Source organism: Mustelus asterias, chromosome 10 (genome assembly GCF_964213995.1).
Source record: "Mustelus asterias chromosome 10, sMusAst1.hap1.1, whole genome shotgun sequence".
Taxonomy (NCBI): Eukaryota; Metazoa; Chordata; class Chondrichthyes; order Carcharhiniformes; family Triakidae; genus Mustelus; species Mustelus asterias.
In genome coordinates, this window is record NC_135810.1 from 126,934,763 (window position 1) to 126,961,712 (window position 26,950).

At 50.3% G+C, this 26,950-nt stretch overlaps 1 protein-coding gene across 1 annotated transcript in view; it reads left to right on the plus strand.

Moving 5' to 3' along the window:
- LOC144499485 (uncharacterized) overlaps window positions 1-26,950 on the plus strand; it is a 73,521-nt gene that overhangs the window by 32,539 nt on the left and 14,032 nt on the right. Inside the window, exons 5-9 of the mRNA XM_078221476.1 lie at window positions 2,815-2,900; window positions 4,080-4,180; window positions 7,495-7,565; window positions 11,388-11,495; window positions 24,033-24,103. Coding sequence (XP_078077602.1) covers window positions 2,815-2,900; window positions 4,080-4,180; window positions 7,495-7,565; window positions 11,388-11,495; window positions 24,033-24,103 — 437 coding nt within the window. The remainder of the gene's footprint in view (window positions 1-2,814; window positions 2,901-4,079; window positions 4,181-7,494; window positions 7,566-11,387; window positions 11,496-24,032; window positions 24,104-26,950) is intronic.

Genomic DNA, 26,950 nt, shown 5'->3' on the forward strand with positions numbered 1-26,950 from the left:
GGGCAAGCGGCTGGGGCAGGAAATTGGGTGTGGGCAGGGGTGGGAGCAGGGGTGGGGGCAGGGAGTGGGGGCAAGGGGGTGGGGGCAGGGGGAGGAGCTGCGGAGACACCGCGATTTGTTAATTCGAGGCCAGCGTGTCAGTGGTCGGGGATTACACAGAAACGTGGAAAATAGGAGCAGGAGGAGGCCATTCAGCCCTTCGAGCCTGCTCCACCATTCAGTATGATCATGGGTGATCATGCGCTGTCAGTATCCCACTCCCGCTTTCTCTCCAGACCCCTTCATCCCTTTCACCACAAGGGCCACGTCCAGCTCCCTCTTGAACATAGAAACATAGAAAAACTACAGCACAAAACAGGCCCTTCGGCCCCACAAGTTGTGCCGAACATATCCCTACATTCCAGGCCTACCCATAACCCTCCATCCTATTAAGTCCCATGTACTCATCCAGGAGTCTCTTAAAAGACCCTATTGAGTTTGCCTCCACCACCACTGACGGCAGCCGATTCCACTCGCCCACCACCCTCTGTGTGAAAAACTTCCCCCTAACATTTCCCCTGTACCTACCCCCCAGCACCATAAACCTGTGTCCTCTCATAGCAGCCATTTCCACCCTGGGAAAAAGCCTCTGAGAGTCCACCCGATCTATGCCTCTCAACATCTTGTATACCTCTATTAGGTCTCCCCTCATCCTACGTCTCTCAAAGGAGAAAAGACCGAGCTCCCTCAGCCTATCCTCATAAGGCATGCCACTCAATCCAGGCAACATCCTTGTAAATCTCCTCTGCACCCTTTCAATCTTTTCCACATCCTTCCTGTAATGAGGCGACCAGAACTGAGCACAGTACTCCAAGTGGGGTCTGACGAGGGTCTCATATAGCTGCATCATTATCCCTGGACTCCTAAACTCAATCCCTCGATTGATATGTTAGGCGAGTGCAGTCCAAAGATGTGCGGGTTAGGTTGATTGGCCAGGTTAAAAAAAAAAATTGCCCCTTAGAGTCCTAAGATGCGTAGGTTAGAGGGATTAGTGGGTAAATATGTGGGGGTAGGGCCTGGGTGGGATTGTGGTTGGTGCAGACTCGATGGGCCGAATGGCCTCCTTCTGCACTGTAGGGTTTCTATAAAGGCCAGCACACCATACGCCTTCTTAACCACCTCCTCCACCTGCGGGGCCGATTTTAGAGTCCTATGGACCCGGACCCCAAGGTCATTCTGATCCTCTACAGTACTAAGAGTCTTTCCCTTTATATTGTACTCCTTCATCCCATTCGACCTGCCAAAATGGACCACTACGCATTTATCTGGGTTGAAGTCCATCTGCCACTTCTCCGCCCAACCTTGCATCCTATCTATGTCCCTCTGTAACTTCTGACATCCCTCCAGACTATCCACAACCCCACCAACCTTCGTGTCGTCGGCAAACTTACCAACCCATCCCTAACATATCTAACAAACTGGCCCCAACAGCTTTCTGTGGGAGAGAATTCCACAGGTTCACAACTCCCTGAGTGAAGAAGTTCTTCCTCATCTCAGTCCTGAATGGCATACCCCTTATTCTTAGACTCTGACCCTTAGATTTGGGCTTCCCCAACATCAGGAACATTCTTCCTGCATCCAGCCTGTCCAGTCCCATCAGGATTTTATATGTTTCTATGAGATCCCCTCTCATTCTTCTAAATTCCAGTGAGTACAAGCCCAGTCGATCCAGTCTCTCTTCATACGACAGTCCTGCCATTCCAGGAATCAGTCTGGTGAACCTTCGCTGGACTCTCTCAATAGCAAGAATGTCCTTCCTCAGACCAGGAGACCAACACTGCACACAATACTCAAGGTGTGGCCCCACCAAGGCCCTGTATAACTGCAGCAAGACATCCTCACTCCTACACTCAAATCCTCTTGCTATGAAGGCCAGCATTCCATTAGCTTTCCTCACCACCTGCTGTACCTGCATGCCAACCTTCAGCGACTGTTCCACCATGACACCCACGTCACGTTGCACTTCCCCTTTTCCTAAACTGCCACCATTCAGATAATAATCTTCCTTCCTGTTTTTGCCACCAAAGTGGATAACCTCACATTTATCCACATTATATTGCATTTGCCAACTATTTGCCCACTTAGCCAGCCTGTCCAAGTCACCCTGCAGCCTCTTAGCATCCTCCTCACAGCACACACTGCCACCCAGCTTAGTGTCAGCTGAAAACTTGGAGATATTGCATTTGCCAAGTGTTTTCCACCCAGTCAGTATTGTGACCCAGACAAAGCTGGGAAATAATCAGCATCCAAGAGAGACGGAGAGAGGGAGATTGAGGGAGAGAGAGTGAGAGAGAGAGAGAGAAGGAGAGAGAGGGAGAGAGAGGGAGAGAGAGAGAGAGTGAGAGAGAGAGAGAGAAGGAGGGAGAGAGAGGGAGAGAGAGTGAGAGAGAGAGAAAAGGAGAGAGAGGGAGAGAGAGAGAGGGAGAGAGAGAGAAGGAGAGAGAGGGAGAGAGTGAGAGGGAGAGAGAGTGAGAGAGAGTGAGAGAGAGTGAGAGAGAGTGAGAGAGAGAGAGGGAGAGAGAGTGAGAGAGAAGGAGAGAGAGGGAGAGAGAGAGAGAGAGAGAGGGAGAGAGAGAGAGAGGAGAGAGAAAGGGAGAGAGAGAGTGAGAGAGAGAGGGAGAGAGGAGAGCTTGATCCACAGCTTAATATCTGACAGGAGTCACATTGCTTCATCTACACAGAGCCTTGGGCCAACAGACATTTGCTGTGACATATTGACTGTTGTTATTGGATGGTTGGTTGGTCTCCATGACAATCTGTTGCTGTATTGAACAGGTGAAGAAGTTTGAAGAGTTTGTTGGTGAACGGGAGCGACTGTGTGAGTCTGACTTGTTCATGCTGCTGCTACTGGAGATACCCAGGTAAGAAAAAGCAACAACTCTTCAATTCAGGGTCAGGCTGAGAATACAGGAACAGGAGGAGGCCATTCAGCCCGTTATTCAATAAGATCATTGCTGATCGGACACTTCAATGCCTTTTATTCTCACTATCCCCGTAACCCTTTATGTTATTGTTAATCAGAAATCTATCCATTTCGATCTTGAATATACACAATGAGCGAGCTTCCACAGCGCTCTGGGGTAGAGAATTCCAAAGATTTACAATCCTCTGTATAAAGAAATTTCTCAGTTCCAAGTGGCTTCCTCCTAATTTTGAAATTGTGCGCCCTGGTTCTGGACTCCCCAACCAAGGGAAACATCTTACCTGCATCTATTCTGTCTATTCCTTTTAAGTATTTTGTATGATTGCCTCTCATTCTTCGAAACTCTCAGTTTCCGCAGTCTCTCTTTATAAGACTGTCCTACCTGGAACAAGTCTGGTGAACCTTCACTGCACTCCCTCTATGGCAATAACATCCTTTCTGAGGTAAGGGGACCAAAACTACACACAGTCCTTCAGGTGTGGTCTAACAAGGTTCCTATACAATTGGAGCAAGTCTTCACTACTCCTATACTCAAATCCTCTTGTGATACAGGCTAACATTCCATTAGCCTTCCTATGAGCTTGCTGCATGTTAGCCTTCAGTGACTTATGGGCAAGGACACCCAGGTACCTTTGTTCATCTCCACTTTCTAATTTCTTACCATACAGGAAATATTCTGCACAGATTTTCCTTCTTCAGTGGATTAACTCTCATTTTCCCACATCATATTCCCTCTGCCATATTCTTACCCATTCACCAAGTCTGTCCAAATCCTCCTGTAGCCACTTTACATCTTCCTCACAACACACATTCCTGCCTAGCTTTGTATCATCCGTGAATCTGGAAACATTACCATAACAGTGACCCCCATCTCCCACCCCCGGTCCCCTTCACACCCCATCCCCACAGAGACCTTTTCCCCCTCCCCAGGGCCTCCCTCCTGTGTGGGCTCCTCGTGGCCCATTCCTCTCCCTCCTTGGGGCGTTTATTTGTCTCTGGGTCTCACCCTGTCGACACTCTGTCAGCGCTGGGAAGGAAATCCCAGGCCTCCACTCACTGAGTCAGGAGCAGACATTGCTGTGTTTGACCATGTCTGACCATTGACCTTTGCTCCCAGTTACACAGAGCGAGTGGACAGTATGATCCTGAAGGGAGAATTTGGTCCCCGTATTGAAGCGCTGAGGCTTGGGATACGCATCATGACTGAGGCAGCTCGAGGTGAGTGTTCCCTACTCCTGACTCATTCAGAAACATCGGACAAGCAGGCTCCCAGCCACAATGGTGGGTAGGTTTGCAGATGACACCAAGATTGGTGGCATAGTGGACAGTGAAGAAGGTTATCTCCAATTGCAACGGGATCTTGATCAATTGGGCCAGTGGGCTGACGAATGGCAGATGGAGTTTAATTTAGACAAATGCGAGGTGATGCATTTTGGTAGATTGAACCTGGGCAGGACTTATTCAGTTAATGGTAGGGCATTGGGGAGAGTTACAGAACAAAGAGATCGAGGGGTACATGTTCATAGCTCCTTGAAAGTGGAGTCACAGGTGGACAGAGTGGTGAAGAAGGCATTCGGCAATGCTTGGTTTCATTGGTCTGAATATTGAATACAGGAGTTGGGACATCTTGTTGAAGTTGTACAAGACATTGGTAAGGCCACGCTTGGAATACTGTGTACAGTTCTGGTCACCCTATTATAGAAAGGATATTATTAAACTAGAAAGAGTGCAGAAAAGATTTACTGGGATGCTACTGGGACTTGATGGTTTGTGTTCTAAGGAGAGGCTGGATAGACTGGGACTTTTTTCTCTGGAGCTTAGGAGGCTGAGGGGTGATCTTATAGAGTTCTATAAAATAATGAGGGCATAGATCAGCTAGATAGTCAATATCTTTTCCCAAAGGTAGGGGAGTCTAAAACTAGAGGGCATAGGTTTAAGGTGAGAGGGGAGAGATACAAAAGTGTCCAGAGGGGCAATGTTTTCACACAGAGGGTGGTGAGTGTCTGGAATGAGCTGCCAGAGGTAGTAGTAGAGGTGGGTACAATTTTATCTTTTAAAAAGCATTTAGATAGTTACATGGGTACGATGGGTATAGAGGGACATGGGACAAATGCGGGCAATTGGGATTAGCTTAGGGGTTTCAAAAACGAAGCGGCATGGACAAGTTGGGCCGAAGGGCCTGTTTCCATGCTGTAAACCTCTATGACACTTAGGGTCCAATTTTATTATCAAGTTGTGCCCATTGCCGGGTGCAAAAACTTGGCAAAATTGGGTGTGAGGCGAGTAGCGTGATCCGTGCCCACCTCCGTGTTGGTTCCCCCTTTACCAAGGCCTGAAAATGGCCATGATCGGGACCACAACCGAAACCCATTCAGTCAATTTAAGTCATTTAAATTGACTGATTGGGCTGCACGCCCAACTTTCCCGGCACTTCCCCCTTTACCCCCGCGTTCGCCCATCCAGAACCGGCGTGAAACAGACTTGCTTTATAGAAGTCTGATTCCGACGCTCCAGTTAGTGAGGAGGTAAGTGCAGAGCGTCCGGTGGCTCTCTGAGATTGGGGGGGAGGGGCGGAAGGTGGGTCCGCTGCCACTCTGCCTGAGATCAGTGGAGGGGAAGGGGGGAGGAGGCCGCGATTGGTGTGGGTGGCAGGGTTGTAGGGTGGATAAGGGGTATCAGTAATGTTATGGGGGTGGGGCAATGTCTGTGGGGGTCAAGGGGAGGCATCATCCGGCCCGGGAGGGGTGTGGCAGGGGAGCAGCATTCTATCTTTTTTTCTGCGCATGCGCAGTTGCAGACTCTGATCGGAGCTGCGGGTTTCGGGCGCGTTCAGCCCCGCCCACAGCTTCTGCAGCACGGAATCGGAATATCAGTGATTCGGAATCACTGATATTTTTTCAGGCAGAGTGTGTATGGGGGCACCTGAGAACGGGTCTAAAAGTCAGGTCTGAAACACTCCCAGTTTCACATCTGCCCAGCACTTAGAATAAGATGGTAAAACAGGGCCCTGAGACTCTATGGCTGCTCCCTGTTGGAGTTTCTTCTGTACACGAGCCTTCTCCCACCCCATCTCCATTTCACCTTATCCTTCTATTCCTTTCTCCCTCATGTGTTTATCCAGCATCCCCCTCATATACATCGATACTATTCACCTCAACCACTCTCCGGGGGAACCAATCCCACATTCTCCCCACTCCCCATGGGAGCGAATTCCACATTCTCCCCACTCCCCATGGGAGCGAGTCCCACATTCTCCCCACTCCCTGTGGGAGTGAGTCCCACATTCTCCCCACTCCCTGTGGGAGCGAGTCCCACATTCTCGCCACTCCCCATGGGAGCGAGTCCCACATTCTCGCCACTCCCCATGGGAGTGAGTCCCACATTCTCCCCACTCCCTGTGTGGAGTGAGTCCCACATTATCCCCACTTCCTGTGGGGAGTGAGTCCCACATTATCCCCACTCCCTGTGGGGAGTGAGTCCCACATTCTCCCCACTCCCTGTGGGAGTGAGTTCCACATTCTCCCCACTCCCTGTGGGATCGAGTTCCATGTTCTCCCCACTTGCTGTGGGAGCGAGTTCGATATTCTCCCCACTTGCTGTGGGAGCGAGTCCCACATACTCCCCACTCCCTGTGGGCACAAGTCCCACATTCTCCCCACTCGCCGTGGGAGCGAGTCCCACATACTCCCCACTCCCTGTGGGCACGAGTCCCACATACTCCCCACTCCCTGTGGGCACGAGTCCCACATTCTCCCCACTTGCTGTGGGAGCGAGTCCCACATTCTCTGGGTGAAGAAGTTCTGTGATTATATTTGTAAATCTTTATTTCTCTGTGTCCAGTGATTCAATATCTTTTCTATAATAAATGTCCAGAACTTCTCAGTGTCACTGCCAGTGTAGAGAGTATCCGGTTTGTCCGGATCTGAACCAGGATTGCTGTGGTAGCTGTGACACGGTGAAGCACAGACACCGCGACGGGACACTTTCATTTCCCGACAGTGACCCACACTCCCGGTGAAATAGAACCGTGTATCGCTGAGGGCTCAGCCTTCACATCGGTTTGTGTGGTTAAGGACAACTGGAGAGACACAAGCACGAGATTCAGCCTCTGCTCCTTCGGCCCATCGAGTCGGCACCGACACATGAAGTGTCCTGACCTGCCCATCCAATCCCACGTCCCAGCACTTGGCCCAGAGCCCTGAATGTTATCGGGCGCCAAGTACTCATTCAGATACTCTATAAAGGATGTGAGGCATCCCACCTCCACCACCCTCCCAGGCAGCACATTCCAGACCCTCACCACCCTCTGGGTAAAAACAATTTTCCTCAAATCCCCCCTAAACCTTCCACCCCTCACTTTTAACTTGTGTCCCCTCGTAACTGATCCTTCAACTAAAGGGAATAGTTGTTCCCGATCCACTCTGTCCATGCCCTTATTTGGGATGGTAGAATAGAGTGAAAGGGCTGAATGGCCGCTGTCTGCTCCTTCTCTGTCTCCTTGGCAGTGTTGAGACATTCTGTCTGTTTTTCAGAGCTGATGGACTGTGATGAGCTTCACACTGTAATCCGGTTGGTTCTGAAAGCTGGGAACTATATGAACGCAGTAAGTCACCCACAGCCGAGACTGGCACCACTCCCCGGGGCATCCGGCCCTCTCCCCACAGGGGGAAGCATTGAGAACCAGGGGGGCACAGACACAATGGCAACGTGAGGAGAGAGCTGTTCACACAACACCGGGTCGGGTCTGGACCGGACTGCCAGAGAGTGTGGATAACACGACTCCCAGTGCAGGCTCCAAAATGGAATTAGAATTCAGATTGTATTCCCTGGAGTTCAGAGTGGGGGGGGATCTCATTGAGACCTGTAAAATTCCAACAGTACGAGACAAGGTGGATGCACCAAGGACGTTCCTGATGGTGGGGGAGTCCAGAAAAAGGGGTCACAGTCTGAGGATTCAGGATAGACCATTTTCAGATTCCACACACACTGACTCTCACTGGGGTACGGGTTCCCCACACACTGACTCTCACTGGGGTACGGGTTCCCCACACACTGACTCTCACTGGGGTACGGGTTCCACACACACTGACTCTCACTGGGGTACGGGTCCCACACACACTGACTCTCACTGGGGTACGGGTTCCACACACACTGACTCTCACTGGGGTATAGGTTCCAGTAAGAAGTCTCATAACACCAGGTTAAAGTCCAACAGGTTTATTTGGTAGCACAAGCCACTAGCTTTCGGAGTGCTGCTCCTTCATCAGGTGAGTGAGAGTTCTGTTCACAAACAGGGCATATAAAGACACAAACTCAATTTACAAAATAATGGTTGGAATGCGAGTCTTTACAGGTAATCAGGTCTTAAAGGCACAGACAGTGTGAGTGGAGAAAGCGTTAAGCACAGGTTAAAGAGATGTGTATTGTCTCCAGACAGGACAGTTGGTGAGATTTTGCAAGCCCGGCAAGTCGTGGGGGTTACAGATAGTGTGACATGAACCCAATATCCCGGTTGAGGCCGTCCTCATGTGTGCGGAACCTGGCTATCAGTTTCTGCTCAGCGACTCTGCGCTGTCGTGTGTCGTGAAGGCCGCCTTGGAGAACACTTACCCGAAGATCAGAGGCTGAATGCCCGTGACTGCTGAAGTGCTCCCCAACAGGAAGAGAACAGTCTTGCCTGGTGATTGTTGAGCGGTGTTCATTCATCCGTTGTCGTAGCGTCTGCATGGTTTCCCCAATGTACCATGCCTCGGGACATCCTTTCCTGCAGCGTATCAGGTAGACAACGTTGGCCGAGTTGCAAGAGTATGTACCGTGTACCTGGTGGATGGTGTTCTCATGCGAGATGATGGCATCTGTGTCGATGATCCGGCACGTCTTGCAGAGGTTGCTGTGGCAGGGTTGTGTGGTGTCGTGGTCACTGTTCTCCTGAAGGCTGGGTAGTTTGCTGCGGACAATGGTCTGTTTGAGGTTGTGCGGTTGTTCGAAGGCAAGAAGTGGGGGTGTGGGGATGGCTACGACAACGGATGAATGAACACCGCTCGACAATCACCAGGCAAGACTGTTCTCTTCCTGTTGGGGAGCACTTCAGCGGTCACGAGCATTCAGCCTCTGATATTCGGGTAAGCGTTCTCCAAGGCGGCCTTCACGACACACGACAGCGCAGAGTCGCTGAGCAGAGACTGATAGCCAAGTTCCGCACACATGAGGATGGCCTCAACCGGGATCTTGGGTTCATGTCACACTATCTGTAACCCCCACGACTTGCCTGGGCTTGCAAAATCTCACTAACTGTCCTGTCTGGAGACAATACACATCTCTTTAACCTGTGCTTAACACTCTCTCCACTCACATTGTCTGTACCTTTAAGACTTGATTACCTGTAAAGACTCACATTCCAATCATTATTCATGTAAATTGAGTTTGTGTCTTTATATGCCCTGTTTGTGAACAGAACTCTCACTCACCTGATGAAGGAGCAGCGCTCCAAAAGCGAGTGGCTTGTGCTACCAAATAAACCTGTTGGACTTTAACCTGGTGTTGTGAGACTTCTTTCTGTGTTTACCCCAGTCCAACGCTGGCATCTCCACATCACGTACAGATTATACACACTGACTCTCACTGGGGTAGGGGTTCCACACACACTGACTCTCACTGGGATGTGGGATCTTCTGTTGAATTCAGTCCTGTTACAACGGCGTAGTATTAGAATGGGGAGAAAATTGGACTGAGCATAGTGAGTTGCTGATGGGGTCTTGGTTTGTGTCAGTGTGTGGGAATGTGTGTGTGTGTGAGTGTGTGTGCCTGGGTGTGTATATTAGAGTCATAGAGTCCTAGAGGTTCACAGCATGGAAACAGGCCCTTCGGCCCAACTTGTCCATGCCACCCTTTTTTTTAAAATCCCCTAAGCTAATCCCAATTGCCCGCATTTGGCCCATATCCCTCTATACCCATCGTACCCATGTAACTACCTAAATGCTTTTTAAAAGATAAAATTCTATTCGCCTCTACTACTGCCTCTGGCAGCTTGTTCCAGACACTCACCACCCTCTGTGTGAAACAATTGCCCCTCTGGACACTTTTGTATCTCTCCCCTCTCACCTTAAACCTATGCCCTCTAGTTTTAGACTTCCCTATCTTTGGGAAAAGATATTGACTATCTAGCTGATCTGTGCCCCTCATTATTTTATAGACCTCTATAAGGTCACCCCTCAGCCTCCTACGCTCCAGAGAAAAAAGTCCCAGTCTATTCAGCCTCTCCTTATAACTCAATCCATCAAGTCCCGGTAGCATCCCAGGAAATCTTTTCTGCACTCTTTCTAGTTTAATAATATCCTTTCTATAATAGGGTGACTAGAATTGCACACAGTATTCCAAGTGTGGCCATACCAATGTCTTGTACAACTTCAACAAGACGTCCCAACTCCTGTATTCAATGTTCTGACCGATGAAACCAAGCATGCCGAATGCCTTCTTCACCACTCTGTCCACCTGTGACTCCACTTTCAAGGAGCTATGAACATGCACCCCTCGATCTCTTTGTTCTGTAACTCTCCCCAATGTCCTACCATTAACTGAGTAAGTCCTGCCCTGGTTCAATCTACCAAAATGCATCACCTCGCATTTGTCTAAATTAAACTCCATCTGCCATTCGTCAGCCCACTGGCCCAATTGATCAAGATCCCATTGCAATTAGAAATAACCTTCCTCACTGTCCATTATGCCACCAATCTTGGTGTCATCTGCAAACTTACTAACCATGCCCCATATATTCTCATCCAAATCATTAATATAAATGACAAATAACAGTGGACCCAGCACTGATCCCTGAGGCACACCGCTGGTCACAGGCCTCCAGTTTGAAAAACAACTCTCTACAACCACTCTCTGGCTTCTGTCAAGAAACCAATTTTGTATCCATTTAGATACCTCACCCTGGATCCCGTGAGATTTAACTTTATGCAACAACCTACCATGCAGTACCTTGTCAAAGGCCTTGCTAAAGTCCATGTAGACAACATCAACTGCACTGCCCTCATCTACCTTCTTGGTTACCCCTTCAAAAAACTCAATCAAATATTGTGTGTGTGTGTATGTGTGTGTGTGCGCGCGTGTGTGTTAGTGTGTGTATGAGTGTGTGTATATGAGTGTATCTCGGTGTGTGTGTGTGTCAGTGGGTGTGTGTATATCAGTGTGTGTTTGTGTATGAATGTGTGTATATGTGTATATCTGGGTGTGTGTGTATCTGGGTGTGTGTATCTGGGTGTATGTATGGGTGGATGTGTGTATCTGGGTGTGTATTGGGAGTCTGGTACTCACTCCCTGAGGCATTGCTGACCTGTTTGTGTCTCTCTCTGTGTCTCTCTGTGTCTCTCTGTGTCTCTCTCTGTCTCTCTCTGTGTCTCTCTGTGTCTCTCTGTGTCAGGGTGGATACGCTGGCGGTGTTGTGGGATTCCGAATGTCCTCATTGTTGAAACTGGCTGAGACGAAGGCCAACAAGCCGGGGATGAACCTGATGCATTTTGTGGTGATGGTGAGTTTTTTAAATTCATTTGTGCAATATGGGTGTCACTGGCTGGCCAGCATTTATTGATGGGGAGATGCTGGCGTTGGACTGGGGTAAGCACAGTAAGAAGTCTCACAACACCAGGTTAAAGTCCAACAGGTTTATTTGGTAGCAAATACCATAAGCTTTCGGAGCAATGCTCCTTCGTCAGATGGAGTGGTCTCTGTTCTTATAGAGGTCTATAAAATAATGAGAACAGAGACCACTCCATCTGACGAAGGAGCATTGCTCCGAAAGCTTATGGTATTTGCTACCAAATAAACCTGTTGGACTTTAACCTGGTGTTGTGAGACTTCTTACAGCATTTATTGCCCATCCCTAGTTGCCCCTTGAGAAGGTGGTGGTGAGCTGCCTTCTCGAATCGCTGCAGTCCACGTGCTGTGGTTGACCCACAATGCCGTTAGGGAGGGATTTCCAGGTTTTTGACCCAGCGACAGTGAAGGAACGGCTGATACATTTCCAGGTCAGGATAGTGAGTGGCTTGGAGGGGAACTTGCAAGTGGTGGTGTTCCCATGTATCTGCTGCCCTTGTCCTTCTCGATGGAAGTGGCCATGGGTTTGGAAGGTGCTGCCTAAGGATCTTTGGTGAGTTGCTGCAGTGCATCTTGTAGATAGTACACACTGCTGCTACTGAGCGTCGGTGGGGGAGGGAGTGGATGTTTGTGGATGTGGTGCCAATCAAGCGGGGCTGCTTTGTCCTGGATGGTGTCAAGCTTCTTGAGTGTTGTTGGAGCTGCACCCATCCAGGCAAATGGGGAGCATTCCATCACACTCCTGACTTGTGCCTTGTAGATGGTGGATAGGCTTTGGGGAGTCAGGAGGTGAGTTACTCGCCACAGTATTCCTAGCCTCTGACCTGCTCTTGTACCGACTGTGTTTATATGGCTGGATCCAGTTGAGTTTCTGGCCAATGGTAACCCCAAGGAAGCTGACAATGGGGAATTCAGTGATGGTTACATGGCAAAAGTTACGTGGCAAAGATTAGTGGGAACCTGGAGGATTGGGAAATCTTTAAAGGTCAGCAGAAAGCCACGTAAAAAGCTATAAAGAAAAGTAAGATGGATTATGAGAATAAACTAGCTCAGAATATAAAAACAGATAGCAAACGTTTCTACAAATATATAAAACAAAAAAGAGTGGCGAAAGTAAACATTGTTCCTTTAGAGGATGAGAAGCGGGATGTAATAACTGGAAATGAGAAAATGGCTGAGGCATTGAACAGGTATTTTGTGTCGGTCTTCACAGTGGAAGACACAAATAACATGCCAAAAATTGACGACAGGAAGGCTATGGCAGGTGAGAACCTAGAAACTATCATTATCACGAAAGAGGTAGTGTTGGACAAGTTAATGGGGCTAAAGGTAGACAAGTCTCCTGGTCCTGATGGAATGCATCCCAGGGACTAAAAGAGATGGCGGGAGAAATAGCAAATGCACTAGTGGTAATTTACCAAAATTCACTGGACTCTGGGGTGGTTCCTGCAGATTGGAAAACAGCAAATGTGACGCCACTGTTTAAAAAAGGAGGTAGACAAAAGGCGGGTAACTATAGGCCGGTTAGCTTAACTTCTGTAGTAGGGAAAATGCTTGAATCTATCATCAAGGAAGAAATAGCGAGACATCTGGATATAAATTGTCCCATTGGGACATCTGGATATAAATTGTCTCTTTGGTAAGGTGCAGCATGGGTTCATAAAGGGCAGGTCATGTTTGACTAATTTGGTGGAATTCTTTGAGAACATTACATGTGCAGTGGACAATGGGGAACCTGTGGATGTGGTGTGTCTGGATTTCCAGAAGGCATTTGACAAGGTGCTGCACCAAAGACTGCTACATGAGATAAAGGTGCACGGTGTTACGGGTAATGTATTAGCATGGATAGAGGATTGGTTAACTAACAGAAAGCAAAGAGTGGGGGTAAATGGGTGTTTTTCTGGTTGGCGATCAGTGACGAGTGGTGTGCCTCAGGGATCAGTGTTGAGACCGCAATTGTTTACGATTTATATCGATGATTTGGAGCTGGGGACCAAGTGTAGTGTGTCAAAATTCACAGATGATACTAAGATGGGTGGAAGAGCATTGTGCAGAGGACGCTGAAAGTCTGCAAAGGGATATAGATAGTCAAAGTGAGTGGGCGAGGGTCTGGCAGATGGAGTACAATGTTGGTAAATGTGAGGTCATCTATTTTGGTAGGAATAACAGCAAAATGGACTATTATTTAAATGGTAAAAAATTGCAGCTGTGCAGAGGGACCTGGGTGTCCTTGTGCAGGAATCTCAAGGAGTTGGTTTGCAGGTGCAGCAGGTAATTAAGGCGGCAAATGGAATTTTGTCCTTCATTGCTAGAGGGATGGAGTTTAAAAACAGCGAGATTATGTTGCAGTTGTATAAGGTGCTGGTGAGGCCACACCTGGAGTACTGTGTATAGTTTTGGTCTCCTTACTTGAGAAAGGATATACTGGCACTGGAGGGGGTGCAGAGGAGATTCACTAGGTTGATTCTAGAGTTGAGAGGGTTGGCTTATGAGGAGAGACTGAGTAGACTGGGGCTGCACATGTTGTGCCTCGGTTTAAAAAGGGCTGCAGGGAAAAGCCTGGGAACTACAGGCCAGTGAGCCTCACATCTGTGGTGGGTAAATTGTTGGAAGGTATTTTGAGAGACAGGATCGACAGGCATTTAGAATCATAGAAATCATAGAAACCCTACAGTACAGAAAGAGGCCATTCGGCCCATCGAGTCTGCACCCACCACAATCCCACCCAGGCCCTACCCCCATATCCCGACAGATTTACCCACCAATCCCTCTAACCTACGCATCCCAGGACACTAAGGGCAATTTTTAGCATGGCCAATCAACCTAACCTGCACACCTTTGGACTGTGGGAGGAAACCGGAGCACCCGGAGGAAACCCACGCAGACACGAGGAGAATGTGCAAACTCCACACAGACAGTGACCCAAGCCGGGAATCGAACCCAGGTCCCTGGAGCTGTGAAGCAGCAGTGCTAACCACTGTGCTACCGTGCCGCAAGTACGGAAGTACTGATTAGGGACAGTCAGCATGGCTTTGTGAGTGGAAAATCATGTCTCACAAATGTTTTGAAGTTTTTTGAAGGGGTAACCAAGAAGGTAGATGAGGGCAGTGCGGTTGATGTTGTCTACATGGACTTTAGCAAGGCCTTTGACAAGGTACCGCATGGTAGGTTGTTGCATAAGGTTAAATCTCACGGTATCCAGGGTGAGGTATCTAAATGGATATAAAATTGGCTTCCTGACAGAAGCCAGAGGATGGTTCGAGAGAGTTGTTTTTCAAACTGGAGGCCTGTGACCAGCGGTGTGCCTCAGGGATCAGTGCTGGGCCCACTGTTATTTGTCATTTATATTAATGATTTGGATGAGAATATAGGAGGCATGGTTAGTAGTTTGCAGATGACACTAAGATTGGTGGCACAGTGGACAGTGAAGAAAGTTATCTCCAATTGCAATGGGATCTTGATCAATTGGGCCAGTGGGCTGACGAATGGCAGGTGGAGTTTAATTTAGACAAATGCGAGGTGATGCATTTTGGTAGATTGAACCAGGGCAGGACTTACTCAGTTAATGGTAGGGCGTTGGGGAGAGTTACAGAACAAAGGAATCTCGGGGTACATGTTCATAGCTCCTTGAAAGTCTTGTACAACTTCAACAAGACGTCCCAACTCCTGTATTCAATGTTCTGACCGATGAAACCAAGCATGCTCAATGCCTTCTTCACCACTCTGTCCACCTGTGACTCCATGTTCAAGGAGCTATGAACCTGTACCCCTCGATCTCTTTGTTCTGTAACTCTCCCCAACGCCCTACCATTAACTGAGCAAGTCCTGCCCTGGTTCAATCTACCAAAATGCATCACCTCACATTTGTCTAAATTAAACTCCATCTGCCTTTCGTCAGCCCATTGGCCCAATTGATCAAGATCCCGTTGCAATTGGAGATAACTTTCTTCACTGTCCACTATGCCACCAATCTTGGTGTCATCTGCAAACTTACTAACCATGCCCCCTATATTCTCATTCAAATCATTAATATAAATGACAAATAACAGTGGGCTCAGCACTGATCCCTGAGGCACACCGCTGGTCACAGGCCTCCAGTTTGAAAAAGAACTCTCTACAACCACCCTCTGTCTTCTGTCAAGAACAGTAAGAAATTTAACAACACCAGGTTAAAGTCCAACACGTTTATTTGGTAGCAAAAGCCACACAAGCTTTTGGAGCTCCAAAAGAAGCTTTTGGAGCTCCGAAAGCTTGTGTGGCTTTTGCTACCAAATAAACCTGTTGGACTTTAACCTGGTGTTGTTAAACTTCTTACTCTGTTTACCCCAGTCCAACGCCGGCATCTCCACATTCTGTCAAGAAGCCAATTTTGTATCCATTTAGACCAGATTTAACTTTGTGCAACAACCTACCATGCGGTACATAGAAACATAGAAAAACTACAGCACAAAATAGGCCCTTCGGCCCCACAAGTTGTGCCGAACATATCCCTACCTTCTAGGCCTACCTATAACCCTCCATCCTATTAAGTCCCATGTAGACTGAGACTTTTTTCTCTGGAGCGTAGGAGGCTGAGGGGTGATCTTATAGAGGTCTATAAAATAATGAGGGGCACCGATCAGCTAGATAGTCAATATCTTTTCCCAAAGGTAGGGGAGTCTAAAACTAGAGGGCATAGGTTTAAGGTGAGAGGGGAGAGATACAAAAGTGTCCAGAGGGGCAATTCTTTCACACAGAGGGTGGTGAGTGTCTGGAACAAGCTGCCAGAGGTAGTAGTAGAGGTGGGTACAATTCTGTCTTTTAAAAAGCATTTAGATAGTTACATGGGTAAGATGGGTAGAGAGGGATATGGGCCAAATGTGAGCAATTGGGATTCGCTTAGGCGTTTTAAAAAAAAGGGCGGCATGGACAAGTTGGACCGAAGGGCCTGTTTCCATGCTGTAAACCTCTATAACTCTAAGACTCATTGGAATTCAGAAGAATGAGGGGAGAACTTATAGAAACATATAAGCTTATGAAGGGAATAGATAAGATAGAAGCAGGGAAGTTGTTTCCACTCGCGGGTGAAACTAGAACTAGGGGACATAGCCTCAAAATATGGGGAAGCAGATTTAGGACTGAGTTTAGGAGGAACTTCTTCACACAAAGGGTTGTGAATCTGTGGAATTCCCTGCCTAGTGAAGCAGTTGAGGCTACCTCATTAAATGTTTTTAAGGCAAGGATAGATAGATTTTTGAACAGTAAAGGAATTAAGGGTTATGGTGAGCGGGCGGGTAAGTGGAGCTGAGTCCACAAAAAGATCAGCCATGATCTTATTGAATGGCGGAGCAGGCTCGAGGGGCCAGATGGCCTACTCCTGCTCCTAGTTCTTACACCATTGAATATCAAGGGGCAGTGGTTAGAGTGTCTCTTATTGGTGATGGTCATTGCTTGGCATTTGTGTGGCATGTGGCACAATGGTTAGCACTGCTGCCTCACAGCGTCAGGGACCCGGGTTCGATTCCTGGCTTGGGTCACTGTCTGTGTGGAGTCTGCATGTTCTCCCCGTGTCTGCATGGGTTTCCTCCGGGTGCTCCGGTTTCCTTCCACAGTCCAAAGATGTGCGAGTTAGGTTGATTGGCCATGCTAAACTGACCCTAGTGTCAGGGGGATTAGTAGGGTAAATGTGTAGGTGTGGTAAACCACTGTTAGCTTATTGCCTGTGTGTGTGTGACATGTCTGGACACATCCCTGCCGGCCCTGCCCGGGACTCCTCCCCCCACTGGTCCAGGTATAAAGGCGACTGCTCCCCACCCCCTGCCTCAGTCTCTGGACCAATTCATCGGCATGGGTGTGCTCCAAGTCTTTTGCTAATAAAAGCCTATTTGTTCTTGCATACAAACTAGTCTTTGCTTGATTGAAGGTGCATCAGTAGGGTTATGGAAATAGGGCCCGGGTGGGATTGTGATTGGTACAGACTCGATAGGTCAATGGCCTCCTTCTGCACTGTATAGAGTCTATGATTCTATGAATGTTACTGCCACTTGTCAGCCCAAACCTGGATATTGTCCAGATCTTGTTGCATTTGAACATGGACTGCTTCAGTATCTGAGGAGTGGTGAATAGAACATAGAACATAGAAAGCCACAGCACAAACAGGCCCTTCGGCCCACAAGTTGCGCCGATCACATCCCCACCTCTAGGCCTATCTATAGCCCTCAATCCCATTAAATCCCATGTACTCATCCAGAAGTCTCTTAAAAGACCCCAACGAGTTTGCCTCCACCACCACCGACGTCAGCCGATTCCACTCACCCACCACCCTCTGAGTGAAAAACTTACCCCTGACATCTCCTCTGTACCTACCCCCCAGCACCTTAAACCTGTGTCCTCTCGTAGCAACCATTTCAGCCCTTGGAAATAGCCTCTGAGAGTCTACCCTATCCAGACCTCTCAACATCTTGTAAACCTCTATCAGGTCACCTCTCATCCTTCGTCTCTCCAGGGAGAAGAGACCAAGCTCCCTCAACCTATCCTCATAAGGCATGCCCCCCAATCCAGGCAACATCCTTGTAAATCTCCTCTGCACCCTTTCAATGGCTTCAACATCTTTCCTGTAATGAGGTGACCAGAACTGCGCGCAGTACTCCAAGTGGGGTCTAACCAGGGTCCTATAAAGCTGCAGCATTATCTCCCGACTCCTAAACTCAATCCCTCGATTAATGAAGGCCAGTACGCCGTACGCCTTCTTGACCGCATCCTCCACCTGCGAGGCCGATTTAAGAGTCCTATGGACCCGGACCCCAAGGTCCTTCTGATCCTCTACACTGCTAAGAATGGTACCCTTCATATTATACTGCTGCTTCATCCCATTGGATCTGCCAAAATGGATCACCACACACTTATCCGGGTTGAAGTCCATCTGCCACTTCTCCGCCCAGTCTTGCATTCTATCTATGTCTCGCTGCAACTTCTGACATCCCTCCAAACTATCCACAACACCACCTACCTTGGTGTCGTCAGCAAACTTACCAACCCATCCCTCCACTTCCTCATCCAGGTCATTTATGAAAATGACAAACAGCAAGGGTCCCAGAACAGATCCCTGGGGCACTCCACTGGTCACTGACCTCCATGCAGAGAAAGACCCCTCCACAGCCACTCTCTGCCTTCTGCAGGCAAGCCAGTTCTGGATCCACAAGGCAACAGCCCCTTGGATCCCATGCCCTCTCACTTTCTCAAGAAGTCTTGCATGGGGGACCTTATCGAACGCCTTGCTGAAGTCCATATAGACCACATCCACCGCTCTTCCTTCGTCAATGTGTTTGGTCACATTTTCAAAGAACTCAACCAGGCTCGTAAGGCACGACCTGCCCTTGACAAAGCCGTGCTGACTACTTTTGATCATACTAAACTTCTCTAGATGATCATAAATCCTGTCTCTCAGGATCCTCTCCATCAACTTACCAACCACTGAGGTTAGACTCACCGGTCGGTAATTTCCCGGGCTGTCCCTGTTCCCTTTCTTGAATATAGGGACCACATCTGCAATCCTCCAATCCTCCGGAACCTCTCCCGTCTCCATCGACGATGCAAAGATCATCGCCAAAGGCTCCGCAATCTCCTCCCTCGCCTCCCACAGTAACCTGGGGTACATCTCATCCGGTCCCGGCGACTTACCAACCTTGATGCCATTCAATAGTTCCAACATAGAACATAGAACATAGAACATTACAGCGCAGAACAGGCCCTTCGGCCCACGATGTTGCACCGACCAGTTAAAAAAAAAAACTGTGACCCTCCAACCTAAACCAATTTCTTTTCGTCCATGAACCTATCTACGGATCTCTTAAACGCCCCCAAACTAGGCGCATTTACTACTGATGCTGGCAGGGCATTCCAATCCCTCACCACCCTCTGGGTAAAGAACCTACCCCTGACATCGGTTCTATAACTACCCCCTCTCAATTTAAAGCCATGCCCCCTCGTGCTGGATTTCTCCATCAGAGGAAAAAGGCTATCACTATCCACCCTATCTAAACCTCTAATCATCTTATATGTTTCAATAAGATCCCCTCTTAGCCGCCGCCTTTCCAGCGAAAACAATCCCAAATCCCTCAGCCTCTCCTCATAGGATCTCCCCTCCATACCAGGCAACATCCTGGTAAACCTCCTCTGCACCCTCTCCAAAGCCTCCACATCCTTCCTGTAATGTGGGGACCAGAACTGCACACAGTACTCCAAGTGCGGCCGCACCAGAGTTGTGTACAGTTGCAACATAACGCTACGACTCCTAAATTCAATCCCCCTACCAATAAACGCCAAGACACCATATGCCTTCTTAACAACCTTATCTACTTGATTCCCAACTTTCAGGGATCTATGCACACATACACCTAGATCCCTCTGCTCCTCCACACTATTCAAAGTCCTCCCGTTAGCCCTATACTCAACACATCTGTTATTCCTACCAAAGTGAATTACCTCACACTTCTCCGCATTAAACTCCATCCGCCACCTCTCGGCCCAACTTTGCAACCTGTCTAAGTCTTCCTGCAAACTACGACACCCTTCCTCACTGTCGACCACACCACCGACTTTGGTGTCATCAGCAAATTTGCTAATCCACCCAACTATACCCTCATCCAGATCATTAATAAATATTACAAACAGCAGTGGCCCCAAAACAGATCCCTGAGGTACACCACTTGTAACCGCACTCCATGATGAATATTTACTATCAACCACCACCCTCTGTTTCCTATCCGCTAGCCAATTCCTGATCCAATTTCCTAGATCACCCCCAATCCCATACATCTGCATTTTCTGCAGAAGCCTACCATGGTGAACCTTATCAAACGCCTTACTAAAATCCATATATACCACGTCCACTGCCTTGCCCCCATCCACCTCCTTGGTCACTTTCTCAAAAAACTCAATAAGGTTAGTAAGGCACGACCTACCTGCCACAAAACCATGCTGACTATCACCTATCAATTCATTACTCTCCAAATAACTATAAATCCCATCCCTTATAATTTTTTCCAACATCTTGCCGACAACAGAAGTGAGACTCACCGGTCTATAATTCCCGGGGAAGTCTCTGTTCCCCTTCTTAAACAATGGGACAACATTCGCTAACCTCCAATCTTCTGGTACTATACCAGAGGCCAACGACGACCTGAAGATCAGAGCCAGAGGCTCTGCAATCACTTCTCTTGCCTCCCAGAGAATCCTTGGATAAATCCCATCCGGACCAGGGGATTTATCTATTTTCAGACCCTCCAGAATATCCTGCACATCCTCCTTATCAACTGTAATACTGTCTATTCTACTCCCTTGCAACCCAGTGTCCTCCTCAGCTATATTCATGTCCCCTTGCGTGAACACCGAAGAGAAATATTGGTTCAATGCTTCACCAATCTCCTCCGGTTCCACACATAACTTCCCTCTGCCATCTATAACTGGCCCTAAACACATCCTCTTTCTTTATGTCCACATGCTCGATCCTTTCTGTCCACCGCAAACCAGCAGTACAACCACCCAGATCCCTTTCCACCGTGAATACCGAGGTAAAGTATTCATTAAGCAGCTCCGCCATTTCTAACGGTTCCGCACAAACTTTTCCCCCTTCACCTTTTAAGGGTCCTATGCCTTCACATCTCATCCTTTTACTCTTGACATATTTGTAGAAAGCCTTGGGATTCTCCTTAATCTTACCCGCCAAGGCCTTCTCATGACCCCTTCTCGCTCTCCTAATTTCCTTCTTAAGCTCCTTCCTGCATCCCGTATACTCCTCTAAATCCTTAACACCTCCTAGCTCTCTGAACCTTCTGTACGCCTCTCTTTTCTTATTCACCAGGTTCATCACAATCTTCGTGCACCACGGTTCCCGTACCCTACCAACACCCCCCTGTCTCATCGGAACGTTGTCATGCAGAGCTCCAGACAAACATTCCTTGAAAATCCTCCACTTTCCTTCGGTACTTTTCCCCAAGAATGCCTCCTTCCAATTTACCCGTCTAATTTCCTCCCTGATGACACTGTATTTCCCTTTACTCCAGAGAAACACTTTCCTAGCCTGCCTGATCCTATCTCTTTCCAATGCTATCGTGAAGGAGATAGAATTATGATCGCTATCCCCAAGATGCTCACCCACCGAGAGATCCTCCACCTGTCCAGGTTCATTAGCCAGCACCAGATCAAGTACAGCCTCTCCTCTAGTAGGCTTATCCACATACTGTGTCAGGAAACTCTCCTGGACACACCTAACAAACTCCTCTCCATCCAAACCCCTAGCCCTAGGGATATTCCAATCTATGTTTGGGAAATTAAAATCTCCCATCACGACAACTCTGTTATTCCTACATCTCTCCAGGATCCGTTTCCCCATCTGCTCCTCAACATCTCTGTTACTATTGGGCGGCCTATAGAAAACACCCAGCAACGTTACCGACCCCTTCCTGTTCCTAACCTCCACCCACAGAGACTCCGTAGTCAATCCCTCCACGGCGTCCACCTTCTCTACAGCCGTGACACTATCCCTGATCAACAGTGCCACTCCCCCCCCTCTCTTGCCTCCCTCCCTGTCCTTCCTGAAACATCTAAAACCCGGCACCTGAAGCACCCAGTCCTGTCCCTGAGACTTCCAAGTCTCCGTAATGGCCACCACATCACAATTCGAAGCAGCAATCCACGCTCTAAGCTCATCCACTTTATTCACTACACTCCTGGCATTAAAATAGACACATCTCAGACCTTCAGCCTGAGCACTTCCCTTCTCCATCACTCGTCTAACCTCCCTCTTACCCTGTTTACATTCCTTATCTATTTGCGAGCTAACCTCCTCGCTCTCAGTCCCCTCATTTCGATTCCCTCCCCCCAACCTTTCTAGTTTAAAGTCTCTCCAGTAGCCTTAGCCAACCTTCCCGCCAGGATATTGGTCCCCCTGGGATTCAAGTGCCACCCGTCTTTTTTAAACAGGTCACACCTGCCCCTAAAGAGGTCCCAATGATCCAAGTACCCAAATCCTTGTCCCTTGCTCCAGTCCCTCAGCCACGCATTCATTCTCCACCGATTCCTGTTCTCACACTCCCGCGGCACAGGCAGCAATCCCGAGATTACTACCTTTGCATTCCTCTTTCTCAGCTGTCTACCTAACTCCCTATATTCTCTTTTCATGACCCCTTCCCTCTTCCTACCTATGTCAGCAGTACCTATATGCATCACGACTTTCGGCTCCTCTCCCTCCCCCTTCAGGATTTCTGGGACTCGACCAGAGACATCCCGGACCCCTGCACCAGGGAGGCAAACCACCATCCGAGAGTCTCGTCTGTGTCCGCAAAAACGCCTATCTAACCCCCTCACCGTAGAGTCCCCAATTAGCACTACCCTCCTTTCCTTACCCTTTTGCACTACTGGGCCAGGCTCAGCTCCAGAGACACTGCCACCGCTGCTTCCCCCAGGTGGGCTGTCCACCCCAGTAGTACTCAGACAGGAGTACTTATTATTAAGGGGCACATCCACCGGGGTGCTCACCATCAACCGAGCTTTCTCCTTCCTCACTGTTACCCAGTTACCCTCCTCCCGTGGTCCCGGTGTGACCACCTGCCGATAGCTCCTGTCAATGACCTCCTCACTATCCCTAACCCGGCGAAGGTCCTCGAGCTGCAATTCCAGTTCCCTAACATGGTCCCTTAGGAACCGCAGCTCAACACACCCAGCACAGATATGGTCGTCCGGGAGGCTAGGAGCCTCCAGGACCTCCCACATCCTACATTGGGAACAACATACTGGCCTCACACTCATAATTGCCCCTTTAAACACACAGGGAAAAAAAAAAGTGAATGAAAATTTTAAACTTACCTTTCCTCCTCCTGTTTTCTCCAAAGCCCTGCTCTCACTGGGTCTTTTTTTTTAGGTTAGAGGAGGAGGGAGGGTGGGATACTCTACAAGTGTAGAGTATCGGGATTCCTCTCTGTTCCAATTTATTGGGGAAAAAAAAAATCTCTCTCCCAGACTTCCCTGCGCGACCACTTCCGGGTTTAGATATTTTTAAAGAAAAAACCCGCGAAAAAGTAAGTTAAAAAATAACAGCGCTTACCCGCAGCACTCCTCCCGCGAATCTCTCCCTCTCTGCTGTACTTCCAAGACGCAATGATGGTGCTGAACATTGTGCAATCATCGGCGAACATCCCCACTTCTGACCTTATGATGGAGGGAAGTTCATTGATGAAGCAGCTGAAGATGGTTGGGCCCAGGACACTACCCTGAGGGACTTCTGCAGAGATGTCCTGGAGCTGAGGTGTTTGACTGATTGAATTGTCTGGATGCAAACCGGTCAGATCTATCCGGGGAACTCAGTGCTTCAATGTGTAGAGTGAGGGGCTGGGATCTCAGCCTGGGTGTGTGGGAGGGGGAGGGGGGGTACAGAGACAGACCCACATTCTTTCAGCGGGTTTAATAACATTCTCAGTCATTGTGAATCTTCTAGGAAGCAGAAAAGAATGACAAGAAATTGATGGAATTCCCTGAGAAACTGCAGAATATCAGAGCTGCTTCCAGGTACAAACATTTGTCAATCAATGGGGGCGGGGGTAGAGAATGGGGTGTTTCCTCCTGTGACCCTGTCCCCAACCCACCCCTTCACCGCCTCCCTCTCCCCCACCCACAACTGTTGGGCCTGGGTCTGACCCTGTTCCCCCACCCCAGGCGTTAGCCAGTGCCAGCCCCTGTCTCCCCTCACACACCCCAGCCCGGGTATTTACCTGGTCACAACCATGCCACCTCTCAACCCAGCCTGGCTTGGGAACACATCAAGCTTGTGTCCTGACATCATTGCGCCCTCACACAACCTGCTCGATGGGCGGCTTCGGCCTGGAAGCGCGCCCACTGACAATGAGGGGGCGGCACAGTGGCACATTGGGTTAGCCCTGCTGCCTCACAGCGCCAGGGACCCGGGTTCAATTCCAGCCTCAGGTCACTGTCTGTGTGGAGTCTGCACGTTCTCCCCGTGTCTGCATGGGTTTCCTCCGGATGCTCTGGTTTCTTCCCACAGTGTGAAAGACGTGCCGGTTCGGATGCGTTGACCGTGCTAAATTGTCCCTTAGTGTCAGGGGGACTAGCCAGGGTAAATGCATGGGGTTATGGGGATAGGATCTGGGTGGGATTGTTGTCGGTGCAGACTTGATGGGCTGAATGGCCTCCTTCTGCATTGTAGGATTCTATGGTTCTGAGAGGAGAATTCGGAGTTTCAGTGTCTGAATGCAAAAGGAGGCCTTTCGGTCCATCGTGTCTGCACTATCTCCAAATCAACCATTTGTCTAATGCCATTCTCCCATCTTCTCCCTGTTACCCAGCACATTCTCCCTTTGTCTCGATCCCTCTCTCTCGAAAGCCTCGGTTCAACCCGCTGCCTCCCGCGCCCCTCAGACGCTGCATTCGGGAGCCAGGACGCTCGCTGGGAGAAGGGGTTTTGCCCCCTTTCCCATTTCCCTGAATCTGGATCCTCTCCCTCGCAGGACCGGGACCGGGACTGGGACCGGGACCGGGACTGGGACCGGGACTGGGACTGGGACTGGGACTAATACTGGGACCGGGACCGGGGCCGGGGCCGGGGCTGGGAACGGGACTGGGACCGAGACCGAGACCGAGACTGAGACTGAGACTGAGACTGAGACTGGGACCGGGACTGGGACAGGGACTGGGACTGGGACTGGGACTGACACTGGGACCGGGACTGGGACTAACACTGGGACCGGGACTGGGATCGGGACCGGGACTGGGATCGGGACTGGGACCGGGACCGAGACCGGGACCGGGATTGGGATTGGGACAGGGACTGGGATTGAGACCGGGACCGGGACCGGGACCGGGACCGGGAGTGGGATTGGGATTGGGATTGGGACTGGGACTGGGACTGGGACTGGGACTGGGACTGAGACCGGGACCGGGACCGGGACCGGGACCGAGACCGGGATTGGGACCAGGACTGGGACAGGGACTGGGATTGAGACTAGGACCGGGACTGGGACCGGGACCGGGACTGGGACTGGGACTGGGACCGGGACCGGGACCGGGACCGGGACCGGGACCGGGACCGGGACTGGGACTTGGACCGGGACTGGGACCGGGACCGGGACTGAGACCGGGAACGGGACTGGGACTGGGACAGGGACTGGGACTGGGACTGGGACCGGGACTGAGACCGGGAACGGTGTTGGGACTGGGACTGGGACTGGGACTGGGACTTGGACTGGGACTGGGATTGGGATTGGGACTGAGACTGGGACTGGGACTGGGACTGGGACTGAACCAGGACCAGGATTGGGACTGGGACTGGGATCGGGATCGGGGTTGGGACCGGGACCGGGACTGGGATCGGGACTGGGACCGAGACCGGGACCGGGATTGGGATTGGGACAGGGACTGGGATTGAGACCGGGACCGGGAGTGGGAGTGGGAGTGGCATTGGGACTGGGACTGGGACCGGGACCGGGACCGGGACCGGGACCGGGATTGGGACAGGGACTGGGATTGAGACTAGGACCGGGACTGGGACCGGGACTGGGACCGGGACTGGGACCGGGACTGGGACCGGGACCGGGACCGGGACTGGGACTGGGACTGGGACTGGGACCGGGACTGGGACTGGGACTGGGACCGGGACTGGGACCGGGACCGGGACTGGGACCGGGATTGGGACCAGGACTGGGACAGGGACTGGGACTGGGACTGGGACCGGGACTGGGACCGGGACTGGGACCGGGACTGGGACTGGGACCGGGACTGGGACTGGGATTGGGACCAGGACTGGGACCGGGACTGGGACTGGGACCGGGACTGGGACTGGGTCTGGGACCGGGACTGGGACTGGGACTGGGACTGGGACTGGGATTGGGACCAGGACTGGGACCGGGACTGGGACTGGGACCGGGACTGGGACTGGGACTGGGACCGGGACTGGGACTGGGACCGGGACTGGGACTGGGATTGGGACCAGGACTGGGACAGGGACTGGGATTGAGACTAGGACCGGGATTGGGACCGGGACCGGGACCGGGACTTGGACCGGGACTGGGACTGGGACTGGGACTGGGACCGGGACCCGGACTGGGAACGGGACTGAGACCGGGAACGGGACTGGGACTTGGACGGGGACTGGGACTGGGACTGGGACTGGAACCGGGACCGGGACCGGGGTTGGGACTGGGACGGGGATCGGGATCGGGGTTGGGACTGGGATTGGGACTGAGACTGGGACTGGGACTGGGACTGAACCAGGACCAGGATTGGGACTGGGATCGGGATCGGGGTTGGGACTGGGATCGGGACTGGGACTTGAACTGGAACTGGACCGGGACCACCGGGATCGGGACTGGGACCGGGACTGGACCGGGACCGGGACCGGGA